At 61.3% G+C, this 27624-nt stretch overlaps 1 protein-coding gene across 1 annotated transcript; it reads left to right on the top strand.

Annotated features, from left to right (window-relative positions):
- The first annotated feature begins 538 nt into the window (after positions 1-538).
- CUNH16orf74 (chromosome unknown C16orf74 homolog) lies at positions 539-27624 on the top strand. The gene is made up of 4 exons (XM_046434423.1): positions 539-670; positions 8662-8706; positions 24668-24808; positions 27132-27624. Exons 1-4 carry the CDS (start codon positions 562-564, stop codon positions 27188-27190), a joined length of 354 nt encoding a protein of 117 aa, XP_046290379.1. The 5' UTR covers positions 539-561; the 3' UTR covers positions 27191-27624.

Below are 27624 nucleotides of genomic sequence, written 5' to 3'. Positions count from 1 at the left end.
GGCCCGCAGATGACCCCACCCTCGTCTGCAGCCACTCGACCCAGGTTCACTCCCAGAGGCGGGTGAAGAGGCCTGTGTGGAGAACAGAGTGTCGGCCCCAACCCGGGATGATCACAAGGGTCCTGAGCCACAGATTGTCCTCAGGGGCTGGGGGATGATGGACGGTAGCGTCCCCTCTGCATCCCTCCCCTTTCCGCAGTCCAGGCGAAGGCGTGGGCGAGGAACCCTGGCAGGCGCCCCTTCTCACCACCCAGGCTGCGGAGCTGCGGGCAGGGAGCTCGCGCGAGTCGGGGAAGGGCGCACGGTGGGGAGCCGCCAGGCTGTGGCCCAAACTTTCCCCGGGGAGAAGCGGGCAGGGGAGCGGGCCGCCGGGCAGGCGGGTCCTGGCGGCTCCCCAGGGAGGCGGTGGCGGCCGCTCCGCCCCACGGGCCGCTGCAATCACGGCGCCCAGGGCAGCGGCGGGCCGGGGCGGGGCGGACCGCAGTCAGCGCCGCCCTCCAGGTGCCGCGGGGCGGGGAGGCGTGCGCACGGAGGCGGCGGCCGGGGAGCGCGGGCAGGGCCATGACCCCCGCCGCTCTCTCTTGCAGGCTTGTGGCCGCCGCCCCCCGAACCTGGCCGCCACCAGCGTGCCGGGCCCTGCGCGGCTCGGCCGTGAGCCCTCCAGGAAGCGGTGAGTGCTCCGCGCCGCGCGCCACGCTGCCCCGGCAACCCCATCCCTTGGCTGGGACCCGGGTCCGCGCCCCGCAAGAGCGCGCGGTGGGAGGGGCGCGGCCCGGGCAGGGTGGGGACGCCCCCTACTTCCCGCAGACTTTGCTGCGGAGACCTTGGCTTCGGGAAAGTTGGGCCCCCTCTGGCCGCGCTGCCACTTATACCAGCGGCGGGGGTGTGTCCCTGCGCGTGGCTGCCTCTGGCCCCTCTCTCCACCTGACAGCCCGCGCTGTCACGAGTTCCTTGGGAAAGGACCAGACCGCCTTTCCTGAAAGATGGCAAAGAGCCGGCGCGGGGCGGGGGCCGGCGGCCTCGGGAGGAACCATTTCCCCTCTATCGAGTATTTCAAAATGTATTATTTATGAACCGCCTCACTTAGGGGCCCCCTGCGCTCCCAGGGCATCAAAGCAGGTTTGCAACCGCAAAGGGCGACCAGTGTGAACGCAGGCGCATCTCTCCTGGCTGGCTGAGCTCTGGCGGAACTGGGGGAGGCGCTCATTAAAAGGGTACCCGCAGCTCCCCAGAGACTGTGGTGGGCGGGGTCTAAAGGCCGGTGGGAACTCTGGCTGTCAGACAGTGATGGAAATCAAGGCAGCAGTCCGTGCAGGCTGAGCAGCCGGGAGGCACCGCCAAGAGGGCTGGAAAGGCAGCCCTGCCCAGGCACTTCTGAGATTGTGCAGACTTGGTGGAAGGACAGCCATTTGATGGATGAGGAAACTGAGGTTCAGAGAGACGCACCCTGAGTAGCAGGCTCTGGTGTCTCCAATACCCGTCTCCCCACTTCCAGGAGGCCCTGTCCTGGGCTATACTAACCACAGAAAGCAACCCTTACCTGTCCAGGCCCCGCCCACCTCATGTTGTGTGTCCCCACCCCTGGGTACTGGTCCTCTGCTTGGGAGGGAGGCTGAGTATTTATGGAAAGACCTAATCCCTTCACCAGCCCAAGGAGGCCAGAGCTCCCGCCTAATCTCTGCCTGGAAGCCCTTGGTGCTGGAGGGCAAGTGGGGGGCTCAGGCAGGAGGAGGGTTCCCCCAGCAGAGATCAGGTCCCTCCTCAGTGTGAAAGGGAGCTTCCGGCTGACGCCTGGATCAGGGCTGTTTGGTGCTTACCTGGCACTTTCCTGTGCCACCCTGGTTTCTGCTCACAACCTCATACCAGACCCCTGACCAAATGCTGTTCCTATCCCTGCTTTAAAGGTGGGAAACAGAGGCCTGCACAGGTACAATGACTGACCCACACCATGAGGCCTTGCTCCCCTGGAGCCCTGCAGGGAAGGGCCTTTGTCTATGGTTGAGGCCCAGCCAGGCCTGTGGACCAGTGAGTGTAAGCCCCAGTGGAATGACTTTAGGTACACATACACATGCACTATTTTAAAATTTTTATTATTTTTTTTTCACAGATGGGCATCAGGCCCAGGGCCTTGCACATGCTAGGCAAGTGCTCTACCTCAGAGCTATAGCCCCAACCCTAGAAAGATTAAGAATGTGCAAGGTCCTGGGTTCCTTCCCCAGCACCACACACACACACACACACACACACACACAGTGCAGATCAACAGTGCATGATTCTTAGGGTGCATGTGTCCAAAATGGGCATGCTCCATTTGCCCCAGCACCCCAGCCACTCCAGCCCTGGGTGTGTCCCATTCATTCCAGGAAAGCTTATCTCAGCCACTGGAGCTGAACCTGCAGGACCCACCAAAGTACTGAGCGAGGCCAGGATTCTAACAGCAGGGTCACTCCACCAGCAGACGGCTCCGTGTCCTGACTTCACACAGATCAGTGGGGGACAACACACAGTAATTCACACCCAACACACGTGAACCCCAGACCAAGAGGCAGAACATGTGGCCCCATGCTCCTCCTAGCCGTGCTGCCTTCCCCACCAGCAGTAACCGGACTTCCAAAAGTGCTCTCCTCCCCTGTGCCCTGTCCACTGTGGCTCCACAGTCCACAGACAGAAAGCACAAAGGACACTTTTTTCTTGCGGCCATGTGCTTCCTTGGCTGACCTATGTTTTCATTGGCCTGCAACATGCAGAAAGGTGTGCACAGCCCAAGCGTGGAGCCATCACAGTGGCCCAGAGAGGGTGTGGGCAGTGGGAGGCCGAGACCCAGGCCCCAGTAGGGTTTCAGTGGGCACCTTGCCCCCTCCTCCTGTTGGAGACAGGCTGTGGCCAGGCAGCTGCCAGCCTCCCTGGGGCCCGTGGCCTCCTGCAGGTCCTCCTGCTGAGAATCGGGTATGCCCTCTGTGGACCTGGAGGCGGCATCTGGTGCCAGCATCTGTCCCTAGCACAGCCCTTGGCCTGGAATTGCAGAGATTCTAATCCCGTTGCAAGGAGGAAGTGCCTTTTCCAAAGAAAACCAAAATGCAGAGGTGTGGTCCGCACCCTTCTCTGTGTCTGTGGCAAGGACAGGAGTCCACAGGTGGGGTCCTGGCCAGCCTTCCCCAGCTGGCATGGAACCTTCTCTGCCTACCAAGTCCACCCACCTAGGCTTTAACACGTTCCTCAGCCCTGACTCTTCCCCCACCCCCTGGTCCTTGAAGAAGGTCTTTGTTAAGGAGGTGGGGCTAGGTGACTCACCACCTCTGTAGGCCTGTTCTGATTTCATCTGGGAAGGTGGCTCTGCAGAGACCAAGCCAGGTGGAGCTCCAGTCTGACTGCCATCTGTCACTTTCCCTCCTGAGCATTCAGTTTCTTCTTTGGGCCACCTAGACATCAGAACCCACCTCTGCTAGGGTGGCCACGTTCAGCAAAGGGAAACAGGGACACTCAGCCAAATTTAAGTGCAGATCAACAGTGCCTGATTCTTAGGGTGCATGTGCCCCAAATGGGCATGCTCCATTTGCCCTGGCACCCCAGCCCCCTCCAGCCCTGGGTGTGTCCCACTCATTCCAGGAGAGCTTATCTCAGCCACTGGAGCTGAACCTGCAGGACCCACCAAAGTACTGAGCGAGGCCGGGATTCTAACAGCAGGGTCACCCCACCAGCAGACGGCTCCGTGCCTTGACCTCACCGCCACATCTTAGGGACTTGGCAAACTCCTTGTTTTACTTTTCTGTCTGAGCTGAAAACCTGGCAGGCAAGCTGGCACGGCCACCACTGTGGGCTGGTAGCTGTGGCTCCTTCCTCCAAGGCTGCTGGGACAAGGTGGCCACAGCTTGGAAGAGCGCCCTTCCCTGGCAGTGCCACTGTGTGGTGTGCTCCCTCGCCCTGTCAGGGGGACCCCTGCAGGAGGAAGTTGGTTTGTATATTACCCACTATCACTGGACAGTCCTGTGGCCATTTGGTGCGGGGAGATTACTATCCCTCTGTGCAAGGAAAAGCCTGTTTGATGGGAAACTGTGGTGCACTCCCCAGCCTCCCAGGGTTTAAAGAGAAGGAAACACCAAGGGCGGGCTCACCCCCTGCACACATGTGAAGAGACCCCAGTGCTGGGCGACAGGGCCCCCACCATGCGCTGGAGCCCATGGGGAGCTTCGTCCCCAGCCTTTTGTCTTCTCTTATTTTGGGACAGGGTCTTGCTAAGTTTCCCAGGCTGGCCTCGAACTTTGGATCCTCCTGCAGTAGCTGGGATCACAGGTGTCCCTTCCTCTCACTCTTGGGCCATTGGCCACGCTCGGGCCCCTCCCATTCCTTCTGATTTCAATGTGTCTTCGTGGGTAGTAAGTTCAAACAATACAGAGCTGGGGGCTCGCAGGACATGGCGCCAAAGCTCAGCGCGGGAATGGCCCCGGCTTTGGAGTCCGTAGTCCAGGGCTGCAGCTCCCTCCGCTGGCCGTGAGGGCTGCGCACCTGAGCTCCTCTTCAGTCTTGGCAGGTCAGGAGTTGTTCTTAGAGGATACTCAGCCCAGGACGGCCTCCGAGAGAGTGAGCTTGGCGCCCATCAGCTGCGTCCAGGAAGGTGGTGGGGAGCAAGGTGACCCTCATGCGGGGTCCCTGTGCCCTGGGGGTGCCACCACCTGTAGACAAGGGGCTGGGGCCCTGGGTGAGCAGACCCGTTCCTTAGCGTCCTCAGAATCACATCTGGAGGCCCGGCTCACCTCTGAGCCTCAGCTCCTGCTCCCAGGCCCTTAGGTCACCCGGGGACTCTCATATGGATGCACCTGAGTCCCACAGGGGCTGGCCCTGTCACCGAGGAGTGGGGCAGCTCCACACTCCCTCCATGCCTGCCTGTCCCCAGAACGACTCAGTGGGGACCGCGCTGCAGGGTCTCATGGTCTTCTGTGCAGCACCTTGAAGGTGCCTGGTGACTCTACACGATAACAATCCCAGTGATAGCAATGGCAAGGATGGTGGCAGGGATGATGACATGAGGAAGGCCACAGTGACAGATAGTCCAGCCCTGTCCTGGAGGCTGGTGGCATGATGCCCAGGTGGCACACGAGAACACTGAGCCCAGCATGTTCTCCTCGCCTTCCCGGCCGCTCCCCTGCCCACTGCCTTCGCGCGTCCTGGTCAGAGGTGGTGGCACCGTGGTACGCGGCAGCTTGGGCCCAGATGGCTGAGCCACACGGGACGCTCCAGCAGGAAGCCTAAGTTGTCACCTGGACACGAGCCCCTGATGCTGTGTCTGCTGGACCTGGCCCAGTTTCTGGGTCTCCAGTGCCACCAGCTGGAGCCACTGCTGGTCCCCATCCTCTTCTTTCCTCCCTGGCCTCGTCCCCGAGGGTCTCCCTAGAGGCATTGTTCCAGTTGCAGGTCAGCCCCGGGGACTCAGCCTGTCAGTTGGGGACAGTCCTTCTGGGAGGTGCTGCTGCTGCCACACAGCACAGTCTTCCCTAGGCCAGAGCTCGGGGCCTGAACGCGTCAGGACTGCGGGGCCCGGGGCAGGGCGGGCAGCCTCAGGGACAGGAGACCCAGCTCGGGGAGGGCAAGCGGGGACAGGCGGGGTGCGCCCACCATGCCACTCCCGGGACTCTGTGCTTCTTGGGACCCACGAACTCGCGCTGCCTGGTGGTGGGAAGAGTCGGAAGCGCTGGTCGAGCCCTGGCTCCACGCTGCAGCCCCCACGGCCCTGTGCAAGTAACTCACCTCCCTCGCCTCATTCCCCGTCTGTGAAGTGGGGATAGGAGCAACCCCAGGCTGGTGGGGTGGCTGGAAGGGTGGCCTAACCACAGGTGACACAAAGTGGTCACCACGAAGGCTCCAGAGCTGGGCCTTCCTGCAGGCGGGGCCCTCCCCTCCCTGATGTCTCCTCCTGCATGTTGGAATCCCCGGGAGCTTTTAAACCCGGTGCCAGCCCACACCCCAGACCCATCACCCAGGCCCCCTGGGGGTGAGCCCAGGCAGGGTTTGGGAAAGCTCTCAGTGGTCAGTGCCCACAGCGCTCTCCTCCCCTCGCTGTGGTGACAGTGCAGATCCTGGGTCAGGGGACCCGGACTGCGGGGCGTCCAGGCCGCTGCTCCAGAGTCCACGTGGACTGCCTCCCCCCTCCAGATCCTCCTGCTGTGTGTCCAGCAGGGACCCCGTCCTCACCTCCTGACACTCACTGCTCACGTGCGCTGCAGCAGTGACCGCGGCGTGCGGCCAGGCAGTCCCCACTTCACAGATGAGGCAGGTGAAGTGTGGGGTGTGAATGTGCCCAAGCCGCAGAGCCAGGTCTGTGCCGCCCGGCGTGGCAGGACCGCAGCAGGGCCAGCGCCTGACGTGACAGGCCTCAGGCCTGCACCTGCCCCACCAGTACCTGCCTGTCACCTCTCCCCCTTCTCCCAGGCCCCCAGGCCATCTTCTAGTGGACATCTCGGGCTTGCCACCTGTGGACCTGCCATTGGCCACACTGGGCTCCCCACCACTCACACTCCTTGGGCCTTAGCAAGCGCCCCGTCCCTAGGGCCTCGTTAAAACACTGACTCTGGCTCCACAGTGCCACCACCTGCAGACAAGGGGCTGGGGCCCTGGGTTAGCAGACTTGCTCCTCAATGTCCTCAGAATAACATCTGGAGGCTGTAACTGGCCTCCGGAAACTGGAGGCTCACCCCCGGCTCCCCCACCTGAGCCCGCCCTGACCTCCCATCTCTGGGTCCTCCCACAGACCTTTGTCCTCCCGGGACCTTCGCAATCTCTTCCTGCTTCCAGAGCATTGTGCCCTGCTTGGGTCACTCCTGCCTATATTTGGGGATGCCAGCCCTGGGTCCAGCCAAATTCTCCTCCATCCCCACAGGATGGCATCCTGCCCTGCCCCACCTGCCCCTGTGGTTTACCTGTCCATCTGCCAATGTGAGCAGGCAGATTCCGGAGTGGTGCCCTCTGTGGCCATGTGCCCACCTGTGGTGGTCTGGGTCCTCCAAGATCAGCGGTTAGGGTGGGAATTGTACTAGATGTTCCTTGCGGGTGGGGAGGCTGGGAGAAAGTTGGAAAGGGGTGCAGGGCTGACCCCAGCAACAGGGAGTCAGGGAGGAAGCAGGAGCACCCCAGGCCACTGTGCCATCAGAGGACAACGAGGGGTCATGGGGCCTCTACCAGCCAACCTGGCCCAGAGCCTGGCACTCAGGCCGCTCTCCGTGGATGAAGAACGTGCTCAGCGCCAGGCCGCCTCTAGAGGAGGGGACCCCTCAGGGTGGCAGCATCTCCCCTTCCTGAGTGTGTTGCCATCTAGGGCTGCTGGGTTTATGGTCTCCGTTCAGCCAAGAACAGGACACAGAGATGGCAAGCAAGCAGCAGGCTCAGTGCCCAAGTGACAGGGACAGACTTCTGCAGAGAGAAGGGGCCTCCGAGCTGGGAGTCGGTGGGGGTGGGGGCTGTTCTTTTATGGTCTCTAGAATCTCCTCCTTTCCTCATCTGCTCCCTCTGTCCACTGTCCGTTTCAGATTTTCCACTGGACTCTCTCTTAGGAGCAGGAGGCCGGAAGTGTCAGTCTGATTGGAGCCCACTGCTGTCCACTAGCACTTTCCTCAAGCAGGAAGCTGACCTCCTCAGGAGACCCTCTCCAGGCTCCTCTGCTCTGGCCCTGTCCCAGCCCCCTCACTTGCCATCGGGCCCGGGCTGCCTGGGCCCTTCTGGGTCTCCCTCAGATGGGCCTACCGAGCCCTGCCTCGGCCAGGTGGGACTCCAGCCCCAGAGTCAGGGAAGTCCTTGCTCCCAGCTCCACATTCCACTAAGCTGGTGGCCTTGGGCAGCCGACACGACCTCTCTGAGCTTTGACTTCCACATCTGCAAAATGGGGCAGCAGGAGTCCCTCGCAGAGTGTCCCTGAGGTGGAGAGACGGGAGCATGCAGGGCCCCAGGCCACTGGCTGCATCTTTATGGATGAATTATTAAGACTCCTTTTTTTTGACCTTGGTACTAGAGAAGGAACCCAGGGCTTTGAGCATGGCAGGCACGTGCTCTCCCACTCTCCCTACCCCTTTTTTATTTATTTTGAGACAGGGGCTCACTGATATGTGGCCTGAACTTGTGATCCTGCCCAGCCTCCTGAGTAGCTGGGGTCCCCGTTGTGCACCACTGTGCTCACCAATTACTCAGAATTCCAAGTGACAGGGCTAGGACAATCCTCGTTTCCCAGGGACTGGGGACAGTGCCCCTTTATGGTTTAACCCATTAGGCCTCCAAGAATCTGAACTGAAAAGAGGGACAGCCCTGCCCCCTCCTGGCTTCCGGCCAGTGCCACAGCCTGGCCCAAGGGTCCCCGTCCGTATGGCTGGCCATTGCTCTGTGGCCCTGGAAGGAGAAGCGTGGTGGTCTATGGTTCTCACCATCAGCCCCAGCCTGGGTCTCCCCTCGACCTTCACGGCCGGCTGCCGCCCACCAGCCCTCCAGCATATCTAGCTTTGAGGCCCCTGAAAGTCTCCACCAGCAGACTCCATTTTTGAGCAAATTCAGCCCAATGTAGTCAGCAGGTGCCATGACTTGTGGCCCATGGTGTGTCCCTCCCGCTGCTTCCTGTTGTCACCCAGAAGGGCCAGTACAAAACAGGTCCCTGGGCCCTGTCTGAGTGCTCTCCTCTCTCCACAGGCCACCGAGGAGCCGCCATGGGGCTTAGACTGTCCTGCCTCAAAGGTAAGCAGGAGGCTCTGCCCTCGGGTGAGGGGGTCTCGAGGGTGATGGGGGTGGGAGGCAGGTCCAGGGAGGCCCAGGGCTGCTGTCCAGACAGGGGAGAGGCAGGAAACCATCCCTGCTCAAGCCCTGCACACAGCAGGTGCTCTGTAAATGTTTGCTCTGACTCTGTGCCCTCCTCCTTCCTTTCACTGGTGGTTAGCAGTGGGGAAGTCCCTGGGCCCTTGGGCCTCCATTTCAGCCCCAGGGGGCACTCCCAGGCAAGCATGGGAGAGGGAGGAAGGCCCCGGCGAAGGGGCTGGACACTCGGGTTGTCGCCCAACACACCAGAGCCTGAGCTGGCCCAGACGGGAGTCATGGCTGGGGATGGCTGAGAGCAAAGGCAGGAGGGGAAAGTTCTAGAAGGACACAGAATCAGTGAGGGGTGTTTGTAGTCTTGGTGGAGGTGGCCTTACTGTCCAGCATCTGCCTGGCCCTTGGCACCTCAGACCAGTGTGGCCGACCCGAGACCTCTGACCAGGAGCCCACGCTGTCCTTCTTCTGTGTCCTGCCCTGGTGACACAGGCTCCAGCCCTCATCCCTCCTCTCCCAGCCTAAGGTCCCAGAGCCACCCTGGCCGGCCCCTGGCCAGGTGCAGCAGGCCCAGGGCCTGACTAGCTCCAGAGAGCTGTGCTGGTCTCACCCCGGCTGTCCCTGGAGTGTCTTCCAGGTGGGGACACGCTCAGTCCCAGGTGCACAGGGTGGTGGCCGAGACCCCATAGCCGCATATGAACGCAGCAGCTAGCTGCTGGGCCTCCTCCCTGCCCCCGTCCTCCAGGTGCTGGGCCACAGCAGACCACCGCTCTGCCTCACTCCAGCCTGCGCCTGGCTGCTGCAGCCCTGGAACGAGCGCCTTGGCTTCCAGGTCTGTGAAATCGGGGCCACAATAGGCCCTGCTCAGGTGGCCCCTGCCTGGAGCTCGAGGCAGCCCGCGGGGCCTTGGTGGCAAGCTGCTGTGACTGCCACTGTTCCAGAAAGGGAGGCTCAGGGAGTCCCGCGAGTGACGAAATGAAGCCGGGTGGAAAGGTTCTGCGCCAGGCGCGGACCCGGGAATCGCTCCAGGAGGGCATCTGATTGGCCCGCTCCAGAGCCCGAGTGGGCGGGGCATCTTGAATGACAGCGCCACCCAGACGGGTCAACTTGGACAGAGAGGTTCCTCTGGAGAGGACTGGGGTGTTGTTTGCAAAGTGGGCTGGGATGCTGGAGCCCACGTGGCCAGGGCCCGGTTCCCTCCGAGTCCCCAGGCTGAGCCCAGGGAGGGGGAGAGAGAGTTGCCGAGTATTTGTGAGCAGTGGGGGGCTGGTCTTGGAGACTTGACTGCAAGGTGGCCACTGGGTCCCCCCAGTGCGCGGCAGAGTTGGCACGCAGGACAGCTCTGTGTTGCTGCTGTGTTCTTTGGCTGTGGTAGAATGTACGAAATGTAAAATGTACCACCTCAACTGTGACACACGCGTACAGGTCGCCTACAGGTCGGTGGCATAAACTGCCCCACCCACCGCCCCACCCACCTCCAGAAATAATACGTCCTGTTCCCAGCCGGGGACTGGACAGTTGAACACGACTCCCGGTCCCTCCCCCGCTCCCGGCTGCTGCCGCCCTGCTTTCTCTCTCCATGAACTGGACGAGGTGGCGTACACCCGTGGATCCCCGTGTTTGATTCTGCACTTGAGCTTGTTTCCTTGTGCACCTGAGGGCCTTCCCCTGTGCCTACCCTGTCAGTCCGTCTTGCGTCTCTGTGACAAAGTTCCTGAGATGAACGACTTATGCGGAGCGAGGGTTTATTCTGCCCACAGCTTCAGAGCCTCGGTGGGTCGTCACCAGGCCCGTTGCTTGGGGCCCATGTGGTTCAGAATTCCCTGGCAGCGGCCCGGGGCAGGGGAGGGGAGGGGAGCCTGTTCATCTCCAGGAAGGCAGGAGGGCTGGGAGAGGGGGAAGTCAGGTGCTCACAAGCCCCACCACCTCCCAGCAGGGCTGCGGGCTGGGGACCCAGCCGCAAGGCATGGGCCCTGGGGGTGCTTCAGAGGCACAGCATGGAGAGGCCGTTCTGTCCCCCGCTTGGCCTCCTGGTGGACTTGTGAGCTCCTCTGGGTGTCAGGTCAGGGCGTCTGACAAGGGACCACCCCTGGAGTGACCCAGTAGCCACGTTCCTCTCGGACAAGGGCAGGGCTCAACCAGGGAAGCAGACGGGGGCCAGGGACCCTGCCGATACCTGAGCCCTCGCTCCCACCCCCCAGGACTGAGAGCCTGTCGGCAGGCTGAGGGCTTCTGGGCCGGAGCTTCTAAGAGGGCCGCCTTCCGGCCGGCGCTGGCTCAGCCGAGTGCTGGAGTGGCCCCCAAGCCGGGCGCGGCTCATCCACTTTTCATTGCTGGCTCTGGCCCTGCAGGCCTCTGCCCGCCCTGCCTTGGCCTCTGGAGGCCACACGGGCATGGCGGTGGCTCCAGGCTTCGGCAGTGCCAGCACAGAGCCTTGGCCCTGTGCCCAACCGAGGCAGACCCCCCTCCTCCCGGAGCCCTGCCTGTGTCCTCCCCACAGGCCCCCGCAGCTGACGGTCCTCCTCCGTCCTCCTCCCCGGCGGCCACAGGTGGTCTGTGCGTCCTGTGCGGTCTGGGGTGGTGTTTCTTGAGATGGCACTGGGTCAGCCCTCGGTAACGACCGTCGGATCGCCCAGAGTTGTCCTGGCCGGCTGTTGTGTAGGTGACACCACGTCGGCATCTTGATTTTTTCTGGTTTTATTATTATTATTACTTCCCTGGGACAAGTCCCCCAAATCGGAATGACTGGGTCAGACAACAATAAATGGCTAGAGCTGGGGACGTGGCTCAGTGGTAGAGCTTGCCCAGCACACAGTCCAGGACAGGGACCCAGTTAGGACCTTGGCCCCTCTGCCGTAGCCCCGAGACTGGGGCCAGGGCTCGGGACCACCCAGCCACTCCCGCTTGACCCTTTCACAACGTGCCCAGCTCCAAGGCACTTCCTTAGTTCAAATCCCAGCTCTGTCCTTTATCGGGATTGGGCCTTGGAGCAAGACCAGCTTCGGGGGCACGTGGCCCCCGCAGCCACAGAGGGCCTGCCGGGGCGGCCCGATCCACTGCAGTCTCCCTTTCCCGGAGTCCACCAGCCATGCGTGGCCGCCCTGGGGAAAGCCACCTTGTCTCTCTGGGTCTCACTGTTCTCAGCGCCCTTCACCCGGCCCTCGACTGTGTATTGAGCGCCTGCTGTGTGCTGGGTTCTGAGAGTGCTTTGAGCTAACAGGTCGGCTGCTCGGGGCTCAGCAAGGCAGCTGCGCTGTCCCACGAGCAGAGAGCAGACTCCAGCACTGTGGCAGTCCTGGGGACAGGGACAAACAAAACAATAAGTAGGCCAAGTTATTTTTATTTATTTATTCGGTGCTGGGGATCGAACCCAGGGCCTTGAGCATGCTGCACGAGCACCGTGCCACCCAGCCGCCTCCCCTGCCTGGGTCACTGTCCCATTTAATCCAGTGCGGAGGGACCAATTGGCCAGGCTGGGCTCCATTTGATAGGTCTAAGGGGTCTCAGGTCTATCTGGGAGGCTCTGGGTGGCTGTACTAAGGGACCCGGGTGGTGGAGTCCAGGGTCCAGCTGGGTGGTCTGTTGGCTGCTCTGAGGCTCACAGGGGCTGTCACATCCTCCTCCTGCCTTGGGAATCTTCTAGAATCTTGGCTGCTTTCTGAGCTGGAAGGTGCCTGTGCTCCCTGCAGAGCCTCACCTTTCAGTGGGGAAGCTGAGGCCCAGGGAGGCAGGACGAGTCTGGAGTCAGCCTGGCTGTGGGTACCTCTCCAGGAGGCCCTCCACCACCTGTTCTCACTCCCCTAGGAGGAACGAGAACAATGGGATTGGCCCAGGTCCCCTTGAGGTGTGTGGTATCCAGGGGTGGGGCACTTCTCTCTGGGCTTCAGTCTGCCCCTCCACTCCCGGCTACCCAGCGCTTCCCCACCCACCTCCTACCTGGGCCTCCACAGGCCCAAGGGTCATGTCTGCAGGAAGACAGAGGCCTGGCCCCTCCCCTCTGAGCCAGTCTGAGTGGCGTGGGCAGGCACTGCCTGGGGTCCGCTGCCTCCAGCACACACAGGTGCCCAGGCTCTGTGATAAATGACCAGGACTGGGTGCAGGAGCAGCAGGACTCTGCTGTCCACCGCTCTAGAGGCCAGGCGTCTGAGGTCCAGGTGGCACGGGCCACACTTCTCTGGGGCTGCCGGGGAGGCTCCTTCCTGCCTCGTCCAGCTCCTGGTGGCTCCAGCGTCTCTGGCTCAGGGCCTGCCTGTGTCTTCACATGGCACCTTCTCTGTCTGTGTCCGAGCCTCCCTCTCCTTTTCTTGTAAGGACATGTCATTGCATTTAGACCCCCTAATCCGGGATGAGCTCATCACAAGATTCTTAACTAATTACATCTGCAAAAAGACCTCATTTCCATATAAGGCCACATTCTGAGGTCCTAGGTTGGTGTGAATTTTGGAGGACACTGTTCAACCCACTACAAATCACGTCCCCTCCAAGCCCTCTGGTGTGTGGGACAGGAACAAGTCCTCCATCTGCCAGTCTGAGAAGGGGACATGGAGGGTGACATCTGAGGGGGGCTGCGGCTATGCTGAGACCCCTTTGTTTCCCCCGAGGACAGTGGGCCCAGCACTGTGTTCTGTGGGGTCCTTCCCCCGAGGGCCCAGCCATGGCCAGAGCACCTCCCTGGCGCCCCTCCTCTGAGGGCTGGCACTCACGGTGTCCCTGGGAGCCGGGCACAGCTCGTCCTTATGCAGCAGGATGGCAACAGTGACTTCACATTCAGGGAGACTGAGGCGCAGGGCAGTACCCGCCAGCTCAAGGCCACACGGTGGGTTGGGAGGGGCTTGGCTAGCAGCTGGGGGGGTGAGGCACGCGGTCTTCCTGCTGCTCTCCTGGGCACAGAGGGTGGCACACCAAGGGAGCAGCGCCTGAGCCGCGTGGTTCTCAGTGGCCCTGGAAGTGCAGCGTGGGCGTCCCCTGAGCTAGGCAGACGGGCCAGTCCTCAGGACGCCTGGGCCAGCCGAGTCGTACAGACCCGGGTGGGGTTTGTTATTGGGGTTTGTTAAGGTGTTTTTAAAGCAGGCTTTGCTTTGGGAACAGTTTTAACTCTTAGAGAACTTGAGAGTCGGGAGGTGCTGTGGGTCCCGCCCCGTTTCCCGTCCTGGGGTCATGCACTGTGTAGGGGTTCACCGAGGCCACCTTGTGTTCAGGTTCCCTGTCCCAGACCTCGTCAGGGTCCCTCCCACGTGGAGTGGGGCAGGTCTCTCGGGCTCCCCTGGGCTGTGACGGTTTCCCAGACTGTCCTTGCTCTCGGGACCTTGACCGCTGTGGGGGCAGCCGGCAGGGTTCTGTGGGCTGCTCTGGATCAGGTCTGGCTGAGGCTGGGGGTTTGCAGGTCTTTCTTGCCAAGCGAGGGCTCGGGGAGGGCGGGGAGCCTGTGGAGATGGGGAAGTTGGGGACCCGAGAGGGCAGGGTACTGCCTGGGTCAGGCCCGGGGGAGCTGGGACCTGCCTGTTCTGGCCCACGCCTAACTGCCTTTCCCATGGGACTCAAAGCCTCTTCACTCAGCCTGGGACCCTTGGCCAGTGGCTGGTTGTGGGGATGGCCATCCTTCTGATTGGCCTTCACAGGTTCAAGACTGGCCCCAGCTCACCCAAGGTCAGCCCCATGATAGCATGAACACCTGGTTTCAGGGACGGACAGCTGCGGTCAGGAGCTGTGGAGGCCTGTTCGTTCCACACACACTTACTGTGTCCCTATAGGCTTTGCCCTGACCCAGGTCCCAGGGCCAAGCCCACAGGTGAACAGATGGCCCCCTGGGCACTAACTGTGGCTGAGTCCAGGAGGGAGAGGCCCCAGGGAGGGCCGCACCCTGGGAGCTCCTGGGAGGCCAGGGAGGGCAGGAGTGCCAGGTCTTCAGCTGGCCCAGCCCAGGCGGAGCCCTCGGGCTCACAGCAGGATTTAGCCTGTCTCTCTGGTCACGGAGCTTAAGCTAAACCTCGAGCACCTGCTGTCCTGGGGAAGGAGGGGTCTGGCCAGTCCTGTAGCAGTGACAGCCACGCTCCCTCCTTGTCCTGGTAATCTGCTGACTGGCTCCTGTCCAGCGCTGGTGGTCACTACCCAGAGGGCACTTCCCACTTCCAGGTCCTCCTTGCACACCTGTTCCCCCAGCTTAGGAATCCTGCTGCCTGTCCATCCTGTAGCCCCAGCACACAGCAGGGACACAAGATGTGGAACAAGTGACCTGCCCACCTCAGCAAGGCATGGATCTCCTCCCCAAACCTCCTGCCTGCCATCAGGGCAGCTGCTCTGCCGTCCCTGGGGCCCAGTCTCCTGGGCCTGGCCCGATCCAGGTGCTCGGAAAGCGTTTGTAGGGTGGGTGAAGGGGAGGGTGAGCCTCCAGAGCCGGGCTGCCAGGATGGCCGCTGCTGGGCCTCCAGTGAGGTCTCCTGCCTCGGTGCCTCCAGGGACCCAGAATTAATGGCCACACTGACCGGTTCTCAGCTTCAGGGTTGGGGGCTGATGGGACCGGACCCCCAGCCTGTGGGGTTGCCGTTTCCCTCCCAGGGCCTGGTGGCTAGCAAGGCCTGGCTCCACCAGGCTGCATAGACGGGGGTCTGGCTGGGAGCACCCTACCTGGTCCTTCCACCGGACAACACACAAGGCAAAGGGCCCCGCTGCGAGCTGCCGCCCCTTCTGTAGCTGGAAGTCCACACTGGAGGGGGTGCCCTGTGTGCCAGCCCCCAGCCTGCCCTCCGCAAGCAGGACTTCAGTGAGCGTACTGGGCCGCCATGCACTCGGGAGGCAGCCAGCAGCAGAATGTTCCAGGTGGTGGGGGCCTGCCCCTGCTGTCTTCAGGTTTTGCCCCCACTTTGCCCACCATGTGAAGGTCACGGCGCCAACAGCGGTAGCAGCTTTGTTCATCTGTGCCAATCTGACAGGTGAACACAGCATCCTGGGGGACGAGGAGTGTTTCTGTCCGGCAGGAAGCACGGATTTCCTCTCCAAGTGCTGCACACTGACAGGCACCGATGCCGGCCACCGCCACAGCACAATGCCCCACGCTCTGCCCCTGGCAGGTGCCCAGAGCCCGCCCTCCTGGAATTGCGTGTCCTTATGAAGGCCCCACAGGGTGAGGGTGACTGCCTGGGCCAAGGCAATGTAGAGTCCTTCGGGGCTGATAGTGTGGACAGACGATCAGCCGTGACGGTCAGCTCAGAGACGGGAAGAAGCGCACAGGCTTGGGGGGTGGCCTGAGGTGGGGGCCTCTGGTGCAGGCCCTGCCCCAGCACGGCTTACAGGTCTGCAGTGGGGCCAGCTCTCAGATGCCTGCTCCAGGCCAGGGGTGGTGCCTGGCCCTGCCACAGCTGACGACAACTAACTGTAACTCTCAGCCGTGCCAGCCCCACCCCCATGAAATGCCACCCGATCTCAAGGGGAAAACCTCGAGCCACGATTCCCAGTTCCCCTGTGGAGATAAACAAGGAATGGCCGTCCAGTTCAAGTATATCCCCAGTACTGCATGGCGCATGCACAGTAAAAATGACCCATGGGCACCTAGACTTTATTTGGAAATCCTACCCCCAGGGGACACTTGGCAGTGTGTGGGAGACATTTTGGTTTTCACAGGTGGGGGTAAAACAGCACCCAGACTGGGGATTCTGCTGAGCACTACAGTCACAGGAGAGCCCCCCCACAACAAGGCTCTGCCCAGGGGCTAGCAGGGTGAGGTAGCCAGGTCAGCAGCCTGTTGGGCAGCCAGGTACTTTGTGTCTTTTCCTCCTTCCCCTCCTCCCCCTCCTCCCCCCTCCCCCCCTCCGCCACAGCAGGGGAGATGGAGCCCAGGGCTTTCTACTGCTGAGCTGAGCTATATCCCCAGCCATTTTTAATTTTTATTTTGAGACATGGTCTAACTAAGATGCTTAGATGGCCTCAAATTTGGGATCCTCCTGCCCCAGCCTCTGGGGTCTCCAGGATCACCGGGTAGCCATCACACCGCCGAGTCTCTTGCTGTTTGTCCCTGGGTGCAGGGCTTCATGCCGTGCTTTAGCAGAGCCGCACCTCAGCTTTGACCTTGCTCTTTTTTTGTTGTTGTGCCCGGGGCTGTACCTAGGGTGCTGACCTACTGAGCCACACCCCCGGCCCTGTTTATTTTTTGAGACAGGACCTTGTGAAGTTGCTGAGGCTGACTTTGAACTTGCAGCCCTCCTGCCTCAGCCTCCCGAGTCACTGGACAGGTGTGCGCCATCACACCTGGCCGTTCTTTGACTCAGCGCTCAGGGTGGTCCTCAGAGGAAGGCCTGTTCCTGGCCGGGAGGAGGCATCACTGCCGAGGAGGACTGGTTCCAGGGCTGGTCCTGAGCACTCTGTGCCCAGGCCCTCCGCGCTGTCCCCCCATTCTCTGTGGCTGGGAGCTGAGCAGCTTCCTGGAAGGGCCGCTCTGCAGGTGGCACGGGGATGGGCTGCTGGATCTGGGCTGAAGGGGGCTCTGCCAGAGGCCGGAGGACGGCCTGGCCGGACAGCACAGCGTGGGTGCCTTCCTCTCACCCCATGCCCCTCCGAGCCCCTTTCTCTGGCTGCTCCCCAGTTCTCTCCAGCAGCTCATCCCTGACGCAAGTGGAGGCTTTTTCCTTAATTAAAAAGGGATTTAAAACATCCGCTGCTGTCTCGGCTGGGCCCAGCTGCCTTGAAAAGGTAGAGCCACCAGGGCCGCCCGGTCTCATCCATAATAACACCAGGCTTTCCCTGTAATTGGAATTAAAAAAAAAAAAAAAAAAAAAAGATTAGATGCATCTGGATCCCTCTGCAGCATTTGTCAGGTTGTTTGTTTGTTTGTCTGAGTGGTTTTTTTGCAGAGCTGAGGATTGACCCAGGGCCCCACAAGCCCTCCACCACCGAGCCACACCCCCAGCCCTTTTTAAATTCTGAGACAGGAGGGCGGGAACCTGCCTCAGCCTTCAAATAGCTGGGCTCACAATTGCACAGGGCTATACCCAACGTGTCAGGTTGCTTTCTGAAAGACTTGCCCTAAATTCAGACACCCCACCAACAGTGACAGGCTGGTGCTGGCCCTGCTCAGCCTGTCCTCCTGCCCAGGGACTCTGCATGTGCAGGGCTACCCAGTGCTCTCTCCCCCTCTCTGCTGCCCTAGGATTGCCCCCTCTGGGAAGCCTTCTAAATCCCACCATCTCCCCTCAATCCTGCCTCTCCCTGCTGTGACCAGTCCATCATGTGTCCGTGTCCCTCTTCTAACTGACCCAGGCTCTAGGAGCTTATGAGCCTCTGCCCCAGGAGGGCAGCTCTGCATCAAATCCTGCATGATCCTGGGAGAGGTCCCTGACCTCTCTGTGCCTTGTTCTAATGCCATCTGCTTTGTTCGGAGGACAAAGGCTGAGTCCCCTCCTCTGTGGCCAAGGGCTGGGCAGCTTCCTGGAAGGGCCTCTGCAGGTGGCACAGGATGGGCTGCTGCACCTTGGCAGGCCTGGCTGGAAGGGGGCTCTGCCTGTGGGTGCCTTCCTCTCACCCCATGCCCCTCTGAGCCCCTTTCTCTGGCTGCTCCCCAGTTCTCTCCAGCAGCTCATCCCTGGCCTCCAGGTGCTCACAAGGTCCAGCCTCGCGAGCTCACATCCCAGCCGTGGCCCCGCCCACGAAGGCTGCACTCACTGGGACCCTTCCTGCTTTTCCCCAGCAGACGCTGCAATCTTTGGGTCCCATTTCTGCTGAGGGAGCCTGGAGCAGGAGGTAGGGGAGGCAGCGCTGGGGAGAAAGACCTGTTGAGACTGTTTCTCAGCCGGGTCCCCAGCCCCTGGAATGAGGCACACAGTAGAGGCACAACAAGTGCCCGTCACCTTAGCACTACTAGGGCCAGGCATTACCTGGGCTGTGGGACTCAGCCGAGAGCAACAGATGGGAAGCCAGGAAGGTTGTCATAGACTGTGTCCCTCCTTCCCCAGCCCACATTGTGGCACAAGAAGGAAAAGTCGTCCCCAGGGGTTATGCTTGAGTCAGGAGTGTTTTGTCCAGTGCCCACTCCAGTGGGGCACCTGCAGGGTGACGAGGCCCCTGACCTGTGTCCAGGAGTTCGTGCATACCAGCAGCTGCTCAACACTGGCTGAAGCCATGCCTGGGTGCTGGGGACAGCCCATGGAGGTGATGCCAGCCGATGCTCTTGGAGCGTGCAAGGCCAGCTCTGGGATTTTCTCCCTGCAAAGTGTGTGTAACAGTGGCGTGGCTGCTCGGGCAGGAAGCCCAGGTGTACCCCCTGGCCTTCCTCTGCTCCGTGGGTCCCATAGGTTAGAGTCCACCCTGGGTGTTATGGGGAATGGAGTCACCAGAAGGGACCCAGCACTGCCAAGGTGCTGTTCTCCAAGGGGCCAGAAGAGGGAACCTGGGAGCCACAATGCCGGCACTGGGCCAGCTCCGGCTGCAGCTGGGGCTCAGTGGTAGCCTGTGGGTGGCCTGGGGAACACGGAGCTTGTGCTGGGGAATGGTGTCCAGTACCCAGTGGCATAGAGCATCCTGGCAGAACATGGACTTGGGATCTCGGGTTTGAGCCAGAACCAGGGCTTTGGAAGGAAGAGAAGTGGGGGCTGACACAGAAGGGGGTAGGGGGACACTTCAGGCCCCAGCCCGGCCACCTGGCCTCTGCCTGTCCTTCCTTTCTAGAATGGCACTGGCTTCCTCTCTGGCTGTGTGAGGACAAACAGCAGAGGGAAAGCAGGCCTGGTGGAGAGAGTCAGGGAGGAAGGAAGCCCAGCTGGCTGTCTGGCAGGGAGGTGGCGCTCGGTGCCCACCCACCCGCCCCTGGCCAGCAGGACATCTGGGTCACTTCTCCCACCTGCCCCACACAGGGATGTCATCCCTACCAGGTTAGTGTGGTGATTTCATTTTTAAACCAGGGAAACAGGCTCAGAGAGTAAAGCCAACCATTGCTATGTCATCCCCACCTCAGGCCACCAGAACCTTCCAGAGGTGCTCACCTCCTGGCACCTCCGCAGAGTGGGACCCCAGGGCAGGGCGGGGCTGCAGTGTGTTTGCTAAGCTCCCCAGAATCTCCAGTGGGTGGCCAAGGTGGGGCAGAGGGCAGAGCAGAGTCTGACACAGCCCGGCCTGCCCAGCTGGTCCCACTGCAGCTTCCCAGAGACCACATAGAAGGCCCTTCCGGGCGGCTCCACACTGCCCCCACAGTGCTGGGATCAGGCCTGGGGACCCAAGTGCTCCAGAGAAGGCTTCCTGCAGAAGCTCTCGGTCCTCCGGAAGCCTCCCTGGGCCTAGACCCTTCTGCTCCTCCTGCCCTCCTGCCCCCTCCTTGGGAAACAGGCTTCAAGGAGGCCACAGGGTGGCAGGGCACTCAATTAGCAAGGGGCAGTTCTGCCTCAGGGACCCTGAGCTCCTTGGGACAGTTGGCCTCTGTCCTCTGGCCCTCCTCCCCTCGCTCCTCCCTGGCTCCCTTCTCTCCATCTTCCTCCTGCTTCCTCTCCCCTCTCCTCCTCCCCTCTCCAGGGCCATTGGGCAACCCCTTTCAGATGAAGTGTGTGGGCTTTGTCCTGCAGCTACGGACCCTGTTAAAATGCAAATGTGGGCCTGGAGGAACAGGCCTTTCTCCTGTGCATTTTGTTAGGACTTTGGAGACTAAGGTGTGGGGCCTCCTTCTGTTGGGCCTCAGGGAGCTCTTTGGAAGCCTTGGAGGAGGCGGACAGAGCCCTGCAAGTCCATGGCTGGGCTAGGCAGTGTGGTGGCCCTGGCCAGCGAGGTCATGCTAGGCAGGTGCTACTCCACCCAGGGCAGCCGTGCCTCTGGCAGGAAGAAGCCGGGCTCCCAAGGTTCTGTGCCCCGTGAGGACATCAACTTGTCCCCAGGCCTGCTGGCGTGCAGAGCTCACCTGGGCACCCCCAGGCCTTAGCCACACCCCCAGGCCGCCTGCACTGGTAAGTCAAGTTTTTCTGGGTCAGACCCTGCCTGCTCTTCCCACAGGCTGTGTCCTCCGCAGGCGGATGTGGGCTGTGGTGTGGCCCCAAGTCAGCAAAACTTTCTGGCCCTTTCAGAAAGCTGGTCAGCGCTGCCATTTGGGATCACGGTAACAGGAGCACAGGCCTTTGTAGTCACTGCTGGGTTCAGCACAGACCCTGGCTCTGCCACATCAGCTCCTAACCTGTGTGGATGACTCTCCGGCCTTCAGTGTCCATGTCTTTGAAATGGGCTGGTAACGCTTTTCCTGGGCCCCAGCACCCGTCGGGACTGATGAGGGACACCAGCGGACCCAGCAGGCCCACTCCAGTGGTCCCCTGCATCGTTTCCTGCTCTGTTGCTTTAGAGCAGGCTCAGACCCAGCAGGATAGGTTGCCAGAGAGCTGGGGGTACCCAGGAGCTCTGCGGCCCTGGGGAGAGGCAGCCACCTCCCCCAGACATCAGGGAGGGGCCTTAGTCCTCCACGCTGGGCCCCAGACAGGGAAGGTGACCGGGCTCTGTCCCTGCCAGCACTGGCCCTGCTCCAGTTCCCTGGCCCACTCTCCCCAGCCACAGGGGTCTGCCCTATTAAAACAGACTGCAAAGAGTGCGCCTTCCCTGTGCGCCGAGGCCAAGACGGTGGCACCAGATTTCTGTAGAGAGCTGCCAGCCTGGGGGAGGCCAGGCGCTGGGAGGCAGACGGGCCCATCTGTGGGCTGGAGCGGGGATTGTAGGAGGGGACGGGGACAGGGACTGATGACAAGTGCAGGTGTCTCCCAGGGGAGCTGAGCTGGCTCCGCCCTGTTCATTCTTGAAAAGCAGGTTCTGAAGTGAGCCTCGCTGGCAGGAGGTCTGTGTCAGCCTAAGGACTTTGTTCTTCAAGGAGCCAAGGCCTGGGCATGTCCAGGCCTTAGGGATCCCAAGGACACCCAGGCACACACAGACCACCCTCGCTTCTGCTGCAGCTGCACCCAAGCCAGCCTGGGGTTGATGACATGTGGAGGGACACATGATCACACGGGAGCTGCCACACTCAGCCACACACATCCCGAGGGCATCCCAAGGGCATCCAGAGGGCCGGGGGAAGCAGCGGAGGGGCAGGCCCTGCAGCCGTCCACTCCCTGTGAGTCAGACCATCTGGGGAGCACCTGAGCCTCAGTGTCTGCAGGATGGCCAGTGCAAAGGGTGTCTGTGTCCCCCAGGAGTCACATGTCCAAGTCCTAGCCCAGCACCTCAGACTCAGGCCCTTTGGGAACAGGGTGTGGCAGATGTGACTAGTCAGGACAAGGTCATACTGGATGGGGGGCCCTACCGGATGACTGGTGTCTTTACAAGAAAGGGACATTGGACACAGGGTGCGCGGGGAGAAGCCGTATGAGGCTTCGACAAGCCCAGATGCCACAGACTGCCAGCGACCCCAGAAGCCAGCAGAGAGGCCTGGAAGATTCTCCAGCCTCAGGAGACACCTCCACCCCTGACCTTTGGCCTGCCTGAGGCCACAGGTGTGTGTTGCTGAAGTCACCCAGACTGGTGCTTCCTGGGGTAGGGCCGGGAAGAGCGCGGTTTGCCACAGGTGCAGTCTGGCTGGGCGTGGCTCTCGCATGACCACCACGCCCTGAGCCGGTTGTTGGACATGGAGTGTGACCAGGCTCCATCCTATCAGCCGGGATGCTCCCAGGGCCTGGCGAGCAGCTCCCAGAGGGAGAGCAGAGGCCAGCCCTCTCCTGGGCCAGGGCCAGGGCTTTACTAAACAAAGGCCCAGAGGGATGTGATTGCCCAGGGGCACAGATAGTCCAGCTGCAAAGCCAGTGCCCTCCCTGGGCCTGCTGCCTTCAGCCCAGCCAGCCACACTGCAGACGGACAGAGGACGTGGCCCAAATTGCGCGGCTCCAGGTGGCCTGGATGTGCGTGTTCTCATGGTTCAAACAGAACATCCGTTGACGGCCTGGGGTGACCTGTCCCTCAGAGGAATACCCTTAGGTGACCAGAGGGTCCAGGAAGTCCCTGTGGCTCCCCACCATGCACTTGCCACCCCTTCTCCCAGGGCCAGGCAAGCTTGCCGGCTATCAGACGTCCCCAGTGTGACAAGCTGTGAGCAGCCTGGGGAGTGGCCCTTGTTGCCTGGAGCCCGGTGGTCAGCCATGGGGCTCAGCTGGGATTTCCTGGTTCCTGGTCTCCCCTGAGGGCCCATTTGTGCCGGCAGCTGGGCTGCTGTCTCTTCTGCAGGCTGAGCTGGGGAGCAGGGGCTTGGCCGGGGCTGCTGGCTGTAGGCTCTGCCTGCCACAGGAACTTCTCCGTGGGTTGCTTGAGTGTCCTCCCGGCAGTGACAGTACAGAGGGCTAAGGGGGGAACCGGCAGGTCTGCTGAGATGTCACCCTCAGCAAGGGCCTGTTCTGCTGGGTTTTGAAGGGTATGTAGGAGCTCACTACCCTGGCAGAGGAAGCCCAGTCCAGTCTGAGGAGCAGATTATACAAAGGCCCAGGGTACCGATGAGTTTGGGACATTGCAAGTAGTTTGGTAAGAGTGGCAGGTGGCAAGAAGATGAGGATACATCCTGAAGGCCCACACTGGACTATGAGGCTGCCTGGCCCAAGTTAAGCATTCCCCAGAACACCTCATGACTCATGTCATAGAGTCGTAGAGACGACTCAAGGGCCAGGCGTGGTGGCCACACCTGTTATCCCAGCAGCTCAGGAGGCTGAGGCAGGAGGATGGCGAGTTCAAAGCCAGCCTCAGCAACTGCGAGGTGCTAAGCAACTCAATGAGACTCTGTCTCTAAATAAAATACAAAACAGGCCTGGGGTGTGGCTCAGTGGTCAAGTGCCCCTGAGTCAAATCCCTAGTACCAAGAAAGAAAGAAGGAAATGGACTCAAAGGTCATCGAAGTTCAGAAAGCCTAGGGTTAAGCAGTTAGGAATCATTCCTAATTTTTTTTTAAGCTGTAGATAGACACAATACCTTTATTTTATTCTTTATGTGGTGCTGAGGATCAAACTCAGCGCCTCACACATGCTAGGCGAACGCTCTACCGCTGGGCCACAGCCCCAGCCCTGCTGATGGTTGTTTAAGCTGCTAAATTAATAAATGAATGAGATTGCTCCTCGCGCGCGTGGCAGGACTTCTCTGTGAACGTGGAAGAGGAAGGTAGAGTAGACGAATATGTGGTTCCCGAACTTATTTGATTGTGTTCCTGAGAGTCTCAGAAAGCCAGTGTTCTAGGGATCGGACTTTGGGAAATGCTGTCGGTAGCTGGCGGTCTGGGTTAGGGTCAGGGCAGGCGCCCTGAGCAGGACGCGGTGTGATGGGATCTGAGGAGGCTGGGGAGGTTGAACCTGGAGGCTGCAGGATGAGTGAGGGTGGAAGAGGGGAAGGAAGAAGCAGAGGCCTGGGGAGGCAGAGTCAGGCCAAGAGGTTGGGAGGCCTGGGGACGGAGACTGAGGCTCTGGTTTCTAGCAGGCGCCACTGGCCCAGGTGGGGCAGGGGAGGGGACATCTGGCAAGGACTTTATCCAGCTGGAGGTCCATAACTGGGCATAGCCAAATGACCTGTGCCACCAGTCTCTGGGCGAGGGGACCAACGATCCAGAAGGCCTGGCGCAGAGACAACCCCAGGCCAGTGGCGGCGCCCTGCGTTCCTCAGACCTCAAGGAGGACGCAGCAGGGATCACGCAAGGGAGAAGCGACTCTGGGCATGGTGGAGGCTGGGGTCGGCTCAAATCCAGGCTCTACTGCTTCCAGCCATTCCTAGTGACGTTCTGGACACCTGCCTGTGTCCACCCTGCTCTGGGCACTCACTGCTCATCCAACCTTCCCCAGCCTTGGCTTTCCTATCTGTGGAGGAGGGACAGCGATGCCCCCTTTGCTGAGTGCCGTTGGCTCTCGGTGGTGGCAAAGGGAGGGGGCTCCAGCAGCCACTGACGCCGGCCTCTGTCCTGTGTACGTGTGTGCCTGCCTTCCAGGCTTTAAGATGTGTGTCAGCGCCAGCAGCAGCCACGACGAAGCCCCGGTCCTCAGTGACAAGAACCTGGACGTGCCCAACATCATCATTACTCCCCCAACGCCCACGGGTGTGACGCTGCCAAGGGACCCCCAGCGGACAGGTGAGGCCGTCCTGCCAGCACTGCCAGGCTAGAGACAGCTCACGGGCTCCTCCCTGCGCCCCGTGCCCAGTTCACATCCCACCTGCCCTGGGGTTTATTAAAATACCCGCTCAGGTTTGGAGACTCCCCACTGAGGGCCCCTCCCCAGGACACCAGCCCAGCAAGACCGCGTGTGCTGAGTAATTATCTTGACGGCCTTGCGGCCTCCAGGGACAGGGGATTGGAGGACTGGGCTGACTGCCACGCTGCGTGTTCTCCAGCCAGGGAAACTGATGGGCACGCCTTGCCCTGCCCACAGGAGGACCGTGCTCCGTCTCCCTGGTCGCAAACCTTGGGCTATTCAGGAGAGGCCTGGTCACAGCTCATGCCCAGGGTGCAGGTGGACCCTGGGCCTTTCAGACACAGCTGGATGCAGGCAGGGAGGGGACCACACATCAGGGAGAAGCCAGACAGGTGCCCTCTGCTCTCGGTCTGTGCCACTGGAGCTATAGGACCAGTTGTCCTCCAAGCAGAGGCTCTTGAGCCCTGCTGTGCCCTGTACTGAAGGCTGGGCTTCTTATTTGTCTGCACAGAGATTCTCAGAGCGATTTCACCCTGTTTCACAGGTGGGTAAATGGAAGTTCAGACAGGCCTAAGCCTCTTGCATACAGCTGGTGCCGGTACGTGGCAGAGCTGGGATTCAGACCAGGCTGTGTGACCCAGGCTGTGTCATAGACGCCTCACCTGGGCACCCCCAGCAGTGGTCTGTCATGACGTGGGTCCTACTGGGCACAAGCTGGGGACGCAGCACTGAAGGCACAGCCTGGGACCGGCCCTTGGGCAGACTGTTCCAGGGGTGCTGAGCGTGGCTCTCAGTTGCTCACCACACGGAGACTGTCCAGCCCCAGGCGAGGCCGTGCTCAGCAATGATTGCACAGGTGGCCGTTCGGGGCTCCTCTCAACACTATAACCAAATACCCGAGAGTCCAACCAGCATGGTGACGTGGCTGTCACCTCATGGTGGTGGCGTCACGCAGACAGGTGCGTGAGAGGGAGTGCTTTCAGGTGAGACGGGCACCGGCGCAGGGGCCCGTCCTGCTTTCTCTAACAACCACCCACGAGAAGAAACAGAGTCTCCCAAGAACAGCCTCCATCCACCCAGGGCCACAGCCCCAGTGACCCCACCAACACCACAAGGCCCCTAGCATGGCCAGGCTGAGGGCCCAGCTTCCGTCAGGAGCCGCGGGGGCCAGCCATGTTCTACCTGCAGCAGCCATAAGCCCACTGACCTTTCCAAGGGTCTGACACCAGGTTAAGGCTCCTACCAGCCTCAAGTGGCTCTCGTCCCAACCCTAAGGGCTGTGAACAGTGTCCCTGTCTGTAGTCTAGAAAATAGGTCCAGACAGGGTCCGTGTCTCAAGGGCACACAGCCAGGCAGAGAAGAGCAGTCCCTCTCCGCGTTCCTCCCGCACCTGGCCAGTGTCCAGTCACAGGGTGTGGGCGGCTGCAGCCCCAGGGCTTAGCTCTGCCATCAGGGCCTTCAGCGGGCCCTACTGCCTTCCCCACTCCCAGGGCTGCTGGGACACTCTGTAAGGTCTGCAGGGCGGCCTGTCAGACCTGAGGCCAGGCCCCAGGGAGGTGCCCATATCCTGACAGAGGTTTCCTTTGGGTCTCGGTGGCTCCGAGATGGGAAAGTCCAGGGAAGGGACAGGCGTCCCCTCTCATCTACTGTGTCAAGCTCAGACTGTCCTTGGCAGAAGGGGGACAGGCAGGGAACCCTGGGAGCCCAAGTCCTGCCTGCCCCTTACCAGCTGCAAACCGTGAGCCTCAGTTTCCTGACTGAAAAGTGGGAGCCCAGGGGAGCCTGAGAGCGGAAGGCGAGGTGGGTCCAGGCCAGTGGGAAGTGGGGGCTGAGCTCTGGTGCCCCTGGTGCTCGTTATGGAGAACAGACATGGGCCTGGCCAGGCCCTCCCAGGCTGCTCGGGTCACTTCTCAGCCACCCGGGACTCCCCAGCAGCAGCCTCCTGGACCCTGATTAGCCTTCTCTGCTGGGCCTCAACTTGTCCACAAAACAAGGGGCCACTTGGCTCCCCCAGCCCTCCCCAGTGAGGCTGTGCCAAGAAGACCCCCACCCCAGGACCTCAGCAGACTCCAGAGGGCAAGGCATGGAGATGGGCCAGGGGGTGCTTGGGGTCCCCTCTCAGCCTCCAGCGACATCACTGCCCAAATGTTGGGGGAGCTCAGGGCAAAGGCTCGGGGCCCCCTGCCTCCTGGCCTGCAGCTCACAGGGAAAGGCCTGGATGGGGTGGGAGAGGGGCCGGATGTTGACCTCTCTTTCTCCTAGTCTGGCTGGATGAGATGGGGTCTTGCCCAGATGATGGAGAGATGGACCCTGAAGCCTGAGGAGGAACAGCAGGATGGCACCACCCAGGCAGCCTCTGCACCACAGCCCGGCTCTGGACGTCCAGGAGTGGCCACCCGGGCAGGTGTGCTGAGCAACTGGGTAGGGACCGCAAATCCTGCCCTGGACCAAGACAGGGCAGCTGGAAGAATGATGTATCTCAGGCCAGAGGCCCACGGCCTCCATGCTCTCCCTGACCCTGCTGTGGTAAAGGGAGGGGACCCTGTCCTGTGGCCATGGTGACGCCTGCCAGGGAGCCAGAGGAAGGCCATCTTCCAAATGAACACGCACTCCCGGGGCCCTGGTCCCTGAGGGCAGCAAGAGCTCCTCTCCAGTGGAGCGGCTGCCTTTCTTACAAGCTCCAGAGGTTGAAGCAGACCCCGCAGTGATTCGTGGTTTCTTTTTTGCATTGTGAATAAAGATCCTGCGAAACAGT

Source organism: Marmota monax, unplaced genomic scaffold (genome assembly GCF_021218885.2).
Source record: "Marmota monax isolate L192 unplaced genomic scaffold, Marmota_monax_Labrador192_F-V1.1 WCK01_AAM20220418_F8-fsc00024, whole genome shotgun sequence".
NCBI lineage: Eukaryota > Metazoa > Chordata > Mammalia > Rodentia > Sciuridae > Marmota > Marmota monax.
Note: the sequence above shows the minus strand (reverse complement) of the source record. Positions and strands in the feature narration are given on the sequence as shown.